The 15,223-nt window shown below is 40.3% G+C and overlaps 1 protein-coding gene across 1 annotated transcript in view; it reads right to left on the reverse strand.

Annotated features, from left to right (window-relative positions):
- The window catches only part of TMEM218 (transmembrane protein 218), a 56,562-nt gene that overhangs the window by 25,343 nt on the left and 15,996 nt on the right, over positions 1-15,223 (reverse strand). The window contains exon 2 of the mRNA XM_006867681.1: positions 865-967. Within this exon, the coding sequence (XP_006867743.1) occupies positions 865-967 (103 nt within the window). The remainder of the gene's footprint in view (positions 1-864; positions 968-15,223) is intronic.

Genomic DNA, 15,223 nt, shown 5'->3' on the forward strand with positions numbered 1-15,223 from the left:
CTCCTGGAGCAGCCGAGCGTCCCAGACTACAAAGCAATAGATTTCTTGCTTCTGCCACAAATTCCCCCAGTTTGAGCCTTCCAACCTTCTAAATATTCCTTTGTATGTGGTTCAGAGTTCTGGGACCATCCCCTGAGCCTGCTTGGTTGGGTATTCTGTGTTGTTGTTGGCAGAAATCTTTACTACACGTCTACCCGATCCGCCATCTTGTTTGTTCTCTAGACCATTCCATTTTAAACAGTTACTGTTGACCTTTCCCACTTCTTTGATTCAATGTACTGTGGTCTTTGCTGAGCAGATCCATGTGCATGCATAGTAGAACCTTCCGGGGTGGGGCGTGGGGCATCCACTTACTTGCTCACCAGAGTGCAGGTGCACAGACAGTGGGAGACCAATGAACAGGAAAAAATGTTCACACTTTTATCTCTGACGATTGGTCAGACCTCTGCGGTGGGAATGCTCCTCTGATTCTGTTCCTGCTCCATCATGCCCAAGATGGCTCTCCGACACCCTCTGGCAGTCGCAGCTCAGAAAATGCCACCTTTCTTGCTTCTGCTATAAATCCCACTAGCAGTAAGCCTTTGATCCTTCTAAGTATTTCTTTATATGTAGTTCAGAGTTCTGGGGCTGTCCCCTGAACCTGCTTCGTCTGGTATTCTGTATTATTACTGCTGAAGGTCTGCACCTCACTTCTCCCTAATCCAACTTCAAGCTCCGCCCCCTCCCTGCCACATTATTTTAACTTTTCAGTTGCAGCACGTTTCAGCCAATCTAATATTAAAGACCATTGCAGGGCAGGGCAGATGCCTAGGTCAAGAGAAAAAGAGTTACAAGTAGGTGGTTGAATTAAACCAACAGTTTTACCTTGACTTCCACCTCTGGGATTGGAAATTCACTGGCTCGGGGAAGAAGCAACAGAACTGATGTGATGATCAGTGCACCAAGGACTACAAATATGATGGAGAACCTGAGGTAAAAAAGACAAAGTATGAAAGCACTATCAGAATTTCCCTCATATTAATTAGGCTTGGTCTGACTGTTGTACCCTGGGGTCACTGTTCTGTACTGCAGCCCTTTACTTAGCCTAGAGACCTGCTATCTACCCTTCTTAAGTGTTTTCCCTTCTAGCCCTAAACCCTTCCTGTAGAAAGATACCTGCTGGATGCAATTATACTTAGCACAGTAATTTTAAATATCTAAGGGTGAGACTATCACTTATCTATCAGTTTATTGTACTATAATTGCTTACATGTTGCCATAATGTTGGACACAGTGCCACATGTATTTTAAATACCAGCAGGTTGCCCATGGTGGACAGGTTTCAGCTCAGTTCCCAAACTAACACAGACTCTAAAGAAGACCTGGAAATTTATTTTCTAAAAAAACTGTCAGTGAAACCTTCTAAATGGCAGCAGAATGTTGTGTGATACAGTACCAGAAGTTGAGGTTTGAAAGCATTCAAAATATTACTTGGGAAGAGTTGCCTCCTCAAAGTAGAGTCAACTTTAATGATGTTTTTGGGGCCGTCATTTGTTGATGTGCCACAACTTAAAATGAGAAGAAACAACTGCAAACATTTATTAATAATTGGACTATGGAATGTACAATTATGAATTTAGGAAAATTCAAAGTCATCAAAAATTAAATGGAATCCATAAATATCTATATTCTAGGCATTAGTGAGCTGAAATGGATTGGTATTGGTCATTATGAACTGGACAATCATATGATCTACAATGTTGGGAATAACAACTGAAGAGTAATGGTGTCACATTCATCATCAAAAAGAACATTTCAAGATTTGTCCTTAAGTACAACACTATCAGTGATAGGATAATATCTATATACCTACAAGGAAGATCAGGAACGCTGTGACTCTGTAGGATAAACACTGGACTGCAACCACAAGGTCAGCAGTTCAAGTCAGCTAGTCACATCCCTGGAGAAAGATGAGGCTTTCTGCTTCCTAAAGATTTACAGCATTGGAAACCCTTACAGGGTCACTATGAGTTGGAATGGACTCAATGGCACTAAAAAACACCACAAGGAAGACCAGTTAATACACCTATAATTCAAATTTATAAGAGGAAAAAGGTGATGGTGAGGAAGAAGATGGAGATGACGATGAGGAGGCTAAGGCACTTTGGACAAACGGGCGAGCAGCTGAAGATGATAAGGATGATGATGTTGACACCAAGAAGCAGAAGACCAATGAGTATAACTAGACAGCAAAAAAGGAAAAGTTAAACTTAAAAAAGGCCACCGTGACTTCCCATCTCAGAATCTAAATGTGGTCGCCTTCAAGTAGAGTCCCACCTACCCACTTTGGGCAGCGCCACCACCTGCAGATAACACATGCTTACCACCACACAATCAAAACCACATGTGAATTTGCAACAGGGGAGAAAAAAGAACCCAAACTTCCAAGGCCTCCCCTCTTTTTTTTCCCCATAAAAGTACTTTAAAAAGGAAAATTTGTTTGTATTTTTTATGCACATTTAGTATTTTTCTACATATTGTTAGGGTCAGCCATTTTTAATGATCTTGGATGACCAAACCAGCCTTTGGAGCATTCTCTGTCCTAATTCTGACTTTACTTGTGGTGTGACTATGTTCACTATAATCTCAAAGGAAATAAACACACACACCTTATAAAAAAAGCAAAAACAACAGCAACAAAAATTACAATCTTACTCTGAGCAGTCCAGTAACTTTTTTGTGTATGTACTTTTGTTGTTGTTGTTAGTGCCAAGAGTCAGTTTGGACCCATAGCAACCCTGGAGCAGCTGGTGAGCTTGAGCCATCAGCCTTGCAGTTCAAACTGCTTTGCAGTCTGACCCATTAACCCACAGCGCCACACCAGGGCTTCTGTATGTACTTAACTATACTATAATTAGTTGGTTTCTATGAAATGCTTAAAAAAGGTCAAAGATGAAAGGTTTCTTTTCCTTTTTTGTTTATAAAGTTGCTGTTTATTTATTTTTTTTGGCCTCTTTGAGTATGTGTGAAACAATGTTGTCCAACAATAAGCCGGAAGGTTTTCACACTCAAAGAAATAGTCTTTGATGGTTACCAGGGGTGGTACCTGGTTATCCAATTGGAAGAGATCCATATTTGCCCCCATTTCAATGTGAAGAGACACTGTGGAATGTGGAAACCATCTAACCATATCATAAACAAGTAAAATTTTGCTGACAATAATTAAAAAACGGCTGCAAAATGACAGAAAACGGTCAGAAATTTAAGTCAGATTCAGAATCTGGCATCAGATGCATCTTGGCTGAAAGCAGAGAATACCAGAAAGATGTTTACTTGTGCTTTATTGACTATATAAAGGCTTTTGACTGGTGTGGATCATGACAAGCTATTGTGAAGAATGGGTATTCCAGAACACTTAATTGTGTTTATGAGGAACCTGTACAACAAGGGATCAAGAAGCAATTTTTAGAACGAAACAGAGGAACATTGAATGGTTTAAAATAAGAAAAGGTGTGCACCAGGGTAATATTCTTTCACCATACTTATTCAATCTGTATGCTGAGCAAATAGCCTGAGAATTTATCTTATATGAAGAAGAATATGTCATCAGAATTGGAGAAAGACTCGTTAACAGCCCGGCATATGCAGATGATACAACCTTGATGGTTGGAAGTGAAGGGGACTTAAAATACTTCCTGATGAAGTTCAAGGACAATAGCACTCAATATGGATTGCACTTCAATGTAAAGAAAACAATAATCCTCACAACTGGACCTTATGGATACCATCATAATAAATGGAGAAAAGATTGAAGTTGTCAAAGACTTCATTTTGCTTGGATCCACAATCAACACTCATTGAAATAGCAGCCAAGAAATCAAATGACATATTGCATTAGAGAAATTTGCTGCACAAGACCTTTAAAGTGTTCAAGAGCAAAGACAGCAGTTTGAAGCCTAAGGTTTACCCAATGCAAGCCATGGTTTTCAATAACCTTATATTCATATGCAAGTTGGGCAATGAATAAGGAAGACTGTAGAGAATTGATGCATTTGAGTTATGGTGTTGGAGAAGAATACTGAAAATATCATGGACTGCCAGAAGAACAAACAAATCTATCTTAGAAGAAGTGCAACCAAAATGCTCCTTAGAAACCAGGATGGCAAGACATCATCTTTTATACTTCAGACATGTTATCAAGATGAACCAGTTCCTGGAGAAGGACATCATGCTTGGTAAAGTGGAGGGTCAGGGAAAAAGAGGATGGCCTCCAACAAATGGACTGGCAAAATGACAGCAGCAGTGGGGTCAAGTGTAACAACAATTGTGAGGATGGCACAGGACACGGCAGTACTTTGTTATTTTGTGCACAGTGTCATTATGAGTTGGAGCCAACTAGATGGCACCTAAAAACAACAACAGGGGTGGAAGGGAAGGGAAGTAATTCACTGGCAAGTGGGTAGACATATGTTAACTTGGGTGATAAGGAAGACGATATACAGCAAGACGGGAGGTTGGCAGAAGAATGATGAAGATGGAAAGAAAGAGGTAAGAGTGAAAAAGTTCAAGGGAACAGAGCTAAATACTTTTATATACACAATCTTGCAATCACAGTAATCTATGGGTAGATGCATGGGTAGATACACAGGCTGAAGGAGTATTGGAGAGAGGTAGTATACCAACAAATATATCAAGTTTTTACAGAGGGTATTTGTACATGAATATTTATATTTATTGCTAATATATCTATGAATGTAGTGGAGAAGTCAAGAAATCAAACGATATTTTGCATTAGGAAAATCTGCTGACAAGACCTCTTTAAAGTGTTCAAGAGCAAAGATGTCAGATGCCCTTGATCCAAGTAGTTTTATTTTCAATAGCCTCATATGCATGTGAAAATTGAACAACAAAAAAGAAAATTACAGAATAATTGATGCACTGAGATATGGTGTGAGAGGAGAACATTAAAAGTACCATGGACTGCCAGAAGAACAAACAAATATGTTTTGGAAGAAGTACAACCAGAATGCTCCTTAGAAGCCAAGATGACCAGACGTGGTGTCTTATCCTTTGGACATATTATCAGGAGGAACCAGTTCATGGAGAAGGACATCATACTTAGTAAAGTGGAGGTTCAGTGAAAAAGAGTGAGACACCCAATGAAACAGACTGCAGTGGCAGCAGCAATGGGCTCAAGCATAGCATTTGTGAGATAGGTGCAGGACTGGGCAATGTTTCCTTCTGTTGTGTATTATGGGTACATTATGGGCATTATGGGTTGTAACCAACTTGACAGCACCTAACAACAACAATAACCATGGAACATCAACAAACAAACTCACAACCAGTGAGTTGATTCTGACTCATAGAAACTCTGTGTAGGGTTTCTGAGGCTGTAAATCTTTACAATGGCAGAAGGTCTCATCTTTCTCCCATGATTGTCTAGTGGGTTTGAAATGCTGATCTTGTTAGCTGTCTAATGCTTATTCTATAGAACCACCAGAACTCTTGTGGTGGAATAATGTTGTTGTTTAGTGCTGTCAAGTCAGTTTCTACTCAACACAGCCCTGTTAGGGTTTCCAAGGTGGGTTTGAACTGCCAACCTTGTGGTTAGCAGTCCAGTGCTTATCCTACAGCACCACAGAGAAGGGGGTAAAATTATGAAAACTTCTTAGACATTACCAAACACCTTTACGGAATGAGTTTCTGGGCCTGGGATGCAGGACCACAGTCTTAGGGAACACCATGATTGATTAGAATAAAGACAACATTCTATATCTTACTTTAGTGAGTAGCAACTAGGATTTTAAAAGCTCATGAGTGCCATCTAAGGTGCAACTAGTGGTCTCTCTCTGCCTGAACGAAAAAAAAGTGATGAAAATTGAAGACATTTGGAATCAATGAACAAATTAGTTCATTGTCCAATGAACTAATGGAACACATGAACATCAATCTGTGTGACTCTGAGACCAGAAGAAGTAGATTGTGCCTGTCTACCACTATCAACTGCTCTGAAAGGGATCACATTAGAATATCCTGAATAGAGTGGGAGAAAATACAGATAAAAACTAAAAATAATTTAAAAACAAAATAAAACAAAAAACAGGCATACTGGTCAGACAGAGACTAGTGGACCGTAAGAATATGGTTCTCGGCATCATTCACCTCTGCAACTAAACTCACCCCGTGATTCAATTTTCATCCTAAACAACAGATAGGTATGTACGGGAGACAACAACACTAGTGAGGTACATGCACTGTAGAAGCATAAGCCATTTAAGATAAAAAGAGCAGCATTTACCTACGGACAAAGTAGTATAATGAAATGTGCAAAGACCTGGAGTTAGAAAACCAAAAGTGAGAACACGTTCAAGCCTCAACTTGCAATATTAAAAGGTTATGGTGTTGGAGGAGAATATTGAAAGTGCCATGAGCTGCCAAAAGAATCAATTGATCCTTTTTGGAAGAAGTGCAGCCAAGATGGCCAAACTTCGTCTCTCATACTTCGGACACATTGTCAGTAGGGAACAATCGCTGGAGAAGGATATCATGTTTGGTAAGATGGAGGGTCAGAGAAAAAGAGGAAGACCCCCAATGAGATGGATTAGCCAGGTGGCAGCATCGATGGACTCAAGTGTGGCAGCAGTAGTGAGGTTTGCCAAGGATGGGGCAGTGTTTCGTTCTGCTGTGCATAGGGTCACTATGAGTCAGTACTGACTTGATGGCACCTAACAACAACAACATGGCCAAAATGGAGTCCTGATGTGGCACTATGGGTTAATGCACTGGACTGCAAAGTTGGTTTGAACCGCAGGTCAGCAGTTTAAGCTCACTAGCTGTTCCTTGGAAACCACATGCAGGGTTGCTATGGGTCAGAACTGACTTGACAGCACTTAACAACAACAATGACCAAAATATTGAATGACGCAGGAAGCATCAAAAGACAGAAGGAATACACAGAGTAACTGTATAAAAAAGGATTGGTCAATGATCAATCATTTCAGTAGGCAGCATATGATCTGATAATATTGAAGGAAGAAGTCCAAGTTGCAGTGAAGGCATTTATGAAAAATAAGGCTTCAAATATTGAAGGAACAGCAAATTAAATGTCTCAACAAACAAATGCAACACTGGAAGTGCTCATTCATCTATGCCAAGAAGTTTGGAAAACAGTTACCTAGAAGAAATCCATATTTGTGCTCGTTCCAAGAAAGGTAATCCAACAAAACATGGAAATAATTGAATTATAGCAAACACAAGCAAAATTTTGCTGAAGATAATTCAAAAACAGTTACAGCAACACTTCAGCAAGGAACTTGCAGACATTCTAACAATATTCAGAAGGGGATGTGGAACAAGGGATATCATTATTGGTATCAGATGGGTCTTGGCTAAAAGTAGAGAATAACAGGAAGATGTTTACCTGAATTTTATGAACTATACAAAGACATTTGACTCTGTGAATCATAACAAATTATGGCTATTATTTTGATGATTGGCAATTCCAGAACATTTAATTGTGCTTATGAGGACTCTACACAGACTAAGAGGCAATCATTCGAATAGAAGAACAAAATGATACTGTGTGGTTTAAAACCAAGAAAGGTGGGCATCAGGGTTACATTCTTTCACTACACTTATTAAATCTGTATGCTGAACAAATAATCTGAAAAGCTGGGTGTGATATTTAAGGTTTTGTGTCAATTTAACTGGGCTTCCTAGTGGTTTGGTAGTTAAGGTGTGGTTATCTCCCTGGTGAGATCTAATACAGTGCAGTTAATTCAATGATGATTAGTAGTCAATCAACTGAAAAGGATGTTTCCTTGTTAGTGTGGCCTACTCCCAACATAATGGGCATTCAGGTAAAGCTTGTTTCCTTTCTGTTGGGTCTGGATCTTGCATGTGGTTTGTCCTTGAGCCTCCAGTTCCTTGGACATGATTGAATGGCTTGCTTTAGTGCTTGCCCGATGATCTTGGTTCATTTGACCTGGACTTGGGACTCTCCCACCTCTACAATTATGAGTCATTTCCTTGATATAAACAGGGTTAGAACCAACTTGATAACACTTATCAACAACAAATATACACACACATGTGTGAGGGTGAGTAAAAAACTATCCATACTCTTGACTGTAGAATTTATTTTAATCAATTTTTAAGAAAATACATAATTTTTTTGACATAATCTCCTTGATTTTCAATAACTTTATCCATCAACAAGCTTTCATATTTCCTTATTAAAAAATATTTTATGCTGAGCTGTGAACCACAAAAGCACTGCTGTCTTCACTTCTTCATCACAGGTGAATCTTTGTCCTCGAAGGACTGCTTTCAGGGAACCAAACAGGAGAAAGTTGGATGGAGTAAGATCAGGACTATAGGGAGGATGCTTTAACACCTCAAAATGAAGTTTTTGCAGAGTGTCAACAGTGTGGGCATAGGTGTGTGGACGTGCATTGTCATGCAAGATCACAATGCTCTTCAGTGAGCCTTATTGTAATGAGTCTTACTGTAATGAACACTGTTGATTGTTGAACTTTTTTTCTGATATTCCCAATGCTGGCCCTCGAGAATCCCAGAAAACTGTAAGCATCAATTTCCCAGCTGATGGTTGACTTTAACTTTTTCTTGATTGGTAATTGAGGATATTTCCATTTCATACTCTGTTTTCACTCTCAGGATCATAGTGAAGAATCCATGTCTCATCACTAGCAGTGATTCTTTTTAAAAACTTTTTATTGTGAACTGAGAGAAGGTTAACAAACGAGATTATCAGCTTTACCCTCAACCAATCATACGTTTTGGTTAATCTCAATGATTACAATTCACTGCCTGTAACAACCATTATCCTGCTTCCTCCCTGTGGCTTCCTTTTTACATTTTACTTTTCACAAATCAACAAAGCAAAAATATTTGATGTACACATGCAAAACTAAAATTTATGTTCATTTAAATGACCAAAGGTCATATTTTGCCAGCTTGCCTCCTGCCCACAGTCCATGGGTCTAGAGTCTGCAGCTGCTCTGTGTCCTGTCCCTATCAACCTAGTGCTCTGAGGAAACAAGCTTGATCCTTGATATGAAGAAGCCTTCCATTTTGGTTGGAATTTTGAGTAACTGCACTCATAAGCAAAGGTCCAGTTTATCAGATTTATACTTGCTTACAGTATCAAGCATCTTTAATCCAGTTCAGTTTTGGTCAGCTAGCCATCCAAACTAGGTCAGAGGGGTAGTAGCTACAAGTTTTGGAGTTCATACACACCTCCCTATACTTCCGACCAACGGGCCAGTAGCATTTTTTTTTTAAATTCAACTTTTACCTTCCTTTAAGTATCAGTCCAATTTTTATTTGCAGATGTCCAATCTGTTTGTGCTCTTCCATGAGTTCTTTCAGTTAATGCACTGCAGGTTAATGCACTGAACTTTAAGGTAGGTTTGAACTGAAAGGTCGATGATTCAAGTTCACCAGTCACTCCTTGGAAACTGTACATAGGGTTGCTATAAGTTGAAACCAATTCAATGGCAATTAACAACAACAACATGTATACACACACACACACATATAAGGAGTCCTGGTGTGTAGTGCTGTGGGCTAATGCATCAGAATGCAAAGTCGTTTGAATTGCAAGGTTGGTGGTTCAAGCTCACTAGCTGCTCCTTGGAAACTCTATACAGGGTCGCTATGGGTCAGAATGGACTCAACGGCACTTAACAACAACTATATATGTATATATATATACATATATAGTTTCACTGGTTTCAGTTTTCTAGAGAACCCAGTCTAAGACATTTGGTGCTGAGAGTCAGTGGTCATGATTACAGGGATAAAGGTTATGCATATGCTCAGCAGCATGGACTTCCACTTATCTAGGCTGACTTGGCTATAGTCACTGTTGCGTGCCCAATATGCCAAAAGCAGAAACCAACACTGAATCCCAGATATGGGTTCATTTCTCATGGAGATCAGAAAGCAACCTGGCTGCAGGTTGATTACACTGAACCGCTTCCATCATGGAAAGGGCAGTGTTTTGTTCTTACTACAGTAGACACTTACTTTGGATATGGATTTACTCTCCCTGCACATTATGTTTCTGCCAAAACTACTATCTGTGGATTTACAGAATGCCTTATCTGCTGTCACGGTATCACACATAATAGCACCCCAGATCAAGGGACTCACTTCACAGCAAATAAAGTGTAGCAATGGGTCCATGCTCATGGAATTCACTGGTCTTACCATGTTCCTCATCATATTTAAGCAGCTGGCTTGACTGAATGATGAAATGGCCTTCTAAATGCACAATTATGGCCCCAGCTACATTGCAATCCCTTGTAGGGTTGGGGCAATGTTCTACAGGAGGCTGTATATACTCTAAATTAGTATCCAATATATGGTGTTGTTAATTCAACAGTCAGGAATCATGATCCCAACTAAGGGGTGGAAATGGGAGTGGTAACAGTCACTATTACTCCTACTGAACCACTTGAAATTTTTTTGTTCTGTATCCCTGTAACCCTATACACTTTGGGTCTGGATGTTTTAGTTTCAGAGGGAGGAATACTCCCCCATGTAGACACAGCACTGATTCCATTGAACTGGAAGTTAATAATACCCTCTGGCCATTTTATGCTCCTTATGCCTCTTGATCAACAGGCAAAGAAGGGAGTCACTGTATTGAATGGTGTGACTGATCCTGATTACCAAGGAGAAATTCAATTGACATTTCATAATGGAGGTAAAAAAGATTATAGTTGAATAAAGTAGAATCCAGTAGAATAAAGTAAAAGATTCCTTAGGATGTCTTTTTGTACTGTGATTAAAGTCATTAGTAAACTCTAGCAACCCAAATCCAACATGATAACTGATAACCGAGAACCTTGAGGAATGAAGGTTTGGGTCATAGCACCAGGCAAAGAATTACAACTAACTAAGGTGCTTGCTGAGGGCAAAGAGAATACAGAATAGGTAGTGGAAGAGTGTAGTTCTAAAGACCAGCCATGGCCACATGACCAGTTGAAGAACAAAGACTGTAATTATAATGAATATAAAGGATAAGTCAACAATTATCTAAACTCTGGTTGTAGAGTTTATTTTAATGTACTTTTAGAAAAGATAAATACATTATTTTTTGACACAATCTCCTTGATTTGCAATAGACTTTGTCCATCTGTCAACAAGCTTTCATATTATCTTATTAAAAAATGTTTTGATTGATGAGGAAAAGGCATTCGACAAAATCCAACATTCACTGCTAATAAAAACACTCAACAAAGTAAGAATTGAAGGGAAATTCTTCAACATAATTAAGAGCATATATACCAAAACAACAGCCTACATTACACTCAATGGAGAGAAACTGAAAGCCTTCCCTCTGTGCACAGGAACCAGACAAGGATGCTCTTTGTCACCACTCCTATTCAATATTGTGCTGGAAGTCTTAGAAAGAGCTATAAGGCAAGAGAGGGAAATTAAAGGCATCCAAATGGCAAAGAGGAAGTAAAATCTCTCTATTTGCAGACAATATGATTCTATAAATAGAAAACTCCAAAGACTCAGTAAAAAAGATACTATACCTCATTGGAAGATTCAGCAAAGTGGCAGGATATAAGATCAACATACAAAAATCAGTTGGATTCCTCTATACCAATAACGACAGTGCTGAAAAGGACATTAGGAAAGCAATACCATTTACAATAGCCACCCAAAGGAAGAAATATCTAGGAATAAATGTAACCAGAGAAACAAAGGACCTATACAAATAAAACTACAAAACACTACTACAAGAAACCAAAAGAGAACTACAAAAATGGAAGACTGTACCATGCTCCTAGATAGGAAGACTTAACATTGTGAAAATGTCAATACTGCCCAAAGCAATTTACACTTATAATGCAATCCCAATACAGATTCCAATGGCATTCTGCCAAGAGAGGGTAAAAAAATTTACAAACTTTATATGGAAAGGAGAGAGACTCAGGATAAGCAAAGCATTGCTTAAGGAGAAGAATAAGGTTGGAGGCCTGTCACTTCCCGACTTCAAAATTTATTACACAGCTACAGTGGTCAGAACACCTTGGTACTAGCATAATGAAAGATACATAGATCAATGGAACAGAATCAAGAATCCAAAAATTAACCCATCCACATACAGCTGACTGATTTTTGGCAAAGTACCTAAATGTATCGCAAGGGGAGAGACAGTCTCTTCAACAGATGGTGCTGGCAGAACTGGAAAGTGATATGCAAAAGATTGAAACAAGACCTTTACCCCTCACGCCTTATACAAAAACCAACTCAGCATGGATTAAAGACCTAAATGTGAATCCCAGAATTATATAGGCCATCAATGAAAAAATAGGGACAAACGTGAAGGCATTAAATCAGGGAATACACAGACTACAAAACATTTTGAAAAGTACACAAACAAAAGTAGACAAAATAGATGAGTGGGACATACTAAAAATTAAAAACTTATGTGCATCAAAAGACTTCACTAGAAGAGTAAAAAGGGAACCCACAGAGTGGGAAAAAATCTTTTGCAACAACACATCAGACAAGGGACTCATTTCTAAAATACTTAAGAAACTATAACACCTCTACAAGAAAAAGACATATAACCCAATTAAAAAATGGGTACAGGACATGAAGAGACACTTCACCAAGGAGGAGATCTGGGCAACCAATAAACATATGAAGAAATGTTCACGATCACTAGTTATTAAGAGAGATGCAAATCAAAACCAGCAATAACAGCAAAGATCAAAAAAGTAGAGGACAATAAATACTAGTGAGGATGTGGAGAGACTGGGACACTCCTGCATTGCTGGTGGGATTGCAAAATGGTCCAACCTCTCTGGAAAGCAATATGGCACTTCCTCAGAAGGTTGAAAATAGAAATACCTATGATCCAGCATTTCCTCTACTTGGTATTTACCCACAAGAAATACAAGCCATAACACCAGTAGATATATGCACACCAATGTTCATAGCAGCACTATTTACAATAGCAAAAAGATGGAGACAGCCTAAGTTCCTATCAACAGAAGAATGAGTAAACAAATTGGTACATACACACAATGAAATACTATGCTACCTTGAAGAATAACAAGTAAAAGACTAAGAAAAAGAACCCATACTAAAGGGTGGTGGATTCTTTGCTGATTACTGCGATAAGAGGGGGGGAGGGGAGGGAAGGGGAGGTGTAGCACAGGGTGGGGAATAGACACAAGATAGTTTGGGTGCTAGGGACAACACACAAGAATGGGGAGGAGAATGGAAGAACAAGGAGGATGGGAAAACAATTAGGCAGGTTTGCATGGGCCTAATGGGACAGAGGTAAATAATGAGTATGCACAATCTTGGAATAGGGTTCTGGGATACAGGACTTTAGACACGGTTGGAATGGGCAAAATTGGGGAAATAATGTTAAGATGCTTGGCTGTCTTTTTTTTTTTTTAATGTTTTATTGTGAATTATGTGATAATTTACATGGGAGAACATTAGTTTTACATTCATCCTATCGTATATCATTTCATTGCCATTGATTGTTACAATCCCCTCCATGCATCATCAACCAACCAAAGGGTATATCTTACAAGCCTGCCCTCCACTCCCTGCCCTCCTGTTCATCAGCACACAGCCCCTCTCCCTCTCTGGGTCGAAAGTCTCCAGTTGCTCCATCTCTCCACGTCATCGTCTCTGCCTCCATCTCAGGCATCACTGCTTCTCTGGGTAGGGCCCTGCTCTCTGCTCTTCTCCCTTGATGGTCCCAGGGACCTCTGCTCCTAGGCTGAGGAGTTAATTACTCCCCTCCTTGCTACAAAACGTCTACCTTTACATTTCCAACCTTCACAATCAGTCCTGATAACAATTATTCACTATTGTATCACAAGAGATCTATCCGCATCTCCTTTCATTAGCCACCCAAGATGCTTAGCTGTCTTTTGAAACTTGGTTTCCCTGGCATACCATTATAAAATAGACACTTGAGGGAAGAGAAAGGAATAGCCAGAAGTATCATCACAGAAAGCTTGTAAGTCCGTCTGCTGCCTACAACCGATTGCAATACCTAAAATGGGGCTACAATGAGCCCAGTGAAGGAGGCTTCCTGTGGAGCCTCTGCATTACATAAGACCATAGGTAGAATCCTGAAACCCATCCAGAATCTTCTGAGGTGAGAAATTTCCACTTCAAAGGACAGGGAGACCAGCCTGGAGTGGCTAGAAGAACAGAAGATACTTCTTGAAACAAAGACCAACAGGAAAAAGAAAAAACAATAATGGCAGTCCTAGTGATTGTACAAGAACAAGCAAGATACTCACTCAGGAGACAACAAGACAAGTGGTTGAGTCCCCTCAGGACAAACCCCCATCCAAGACTAAAACTCAATGGGAATACACGAGCAGACATGTGCTCTGATTGGTGACTACGTTCGTCACCAATATGGGGAAGTGAGGTAAAAACAGCAATGAAGCTGCAAAGCAGAGGCCTACAACATTCACTAGACTCCTGTGAACCCAGGTGGAGACCTGGTTGGCCAGCAGTGTGGCAAGACCTGGGGACTCCTGGGCCCAGAGTCAGTGACATAGTCACAGAGGACTAGAGTAGAGAGTGAAGTGTCCAACTGATAAGAGGAGAGGGCATATGCATAAGAACACCCACACTTGCAGATAATACCCACTTGACCTGGCTTCAACAACAGGATGATCAGAGCTCAACCAGAAGAAGAAAGAACAGGAAAAAAAAAAGAGTAATCTGAGTTAGTCATTGAGGCACCTCCCTGACCAGGCAGCAGAGGTGCGTGGGCTCCGGGGAAGGGTGGGTGATATCGCACAGAGGGGGACCCCGCCGGGTAGAAAGACAGCCTTTGGGCAAATGTTAAGACTTTAGCCTCCAATATTGTAGACTTGCTTTTTTGAAGGGTCGAGCTGCTGGGGAGTTGTGGGCATTTTGGGCCTCTACCTTCCTGCACTTGCCTGCACTTGGCTCCCACTCCCGGACTGCATGCGGGGCTTGAACGGACCCATTCAGAGGGTGGGCATGCCCAGAGAGCCGGCGAGGCCACAGGAACTGGCACTGTCCTTCATGGGGGGATGGGGGCTCATTGCCACGGGAGGCGTTGTCGGGCCGGGTGCCCACGGCACAGGGAGACAGAGAGAGGCATTTTTTGATGTCATCAGACAGTGACGCCATCTACCTGCAGCCACTAATCCCGCCCTCCACCCCCTCTGCCTAGGCTAGCCCT

This window comes from Chrysochloris asiatica, unplaced genomic scaffold, assembly GCF_000296735.1.
Source record: "Chrysochloris asiatica unplaced genomic scaffold, ChrAsi1.0 scaffold00107, whole genome shotgun sequence".
Lineage (NCBI taxonomy): Eukaryota > Metazoa > Chordata > Mammalia > Afrosoricida > Chrysochloridae > Chrysochloris > Chrysochloris asiatica.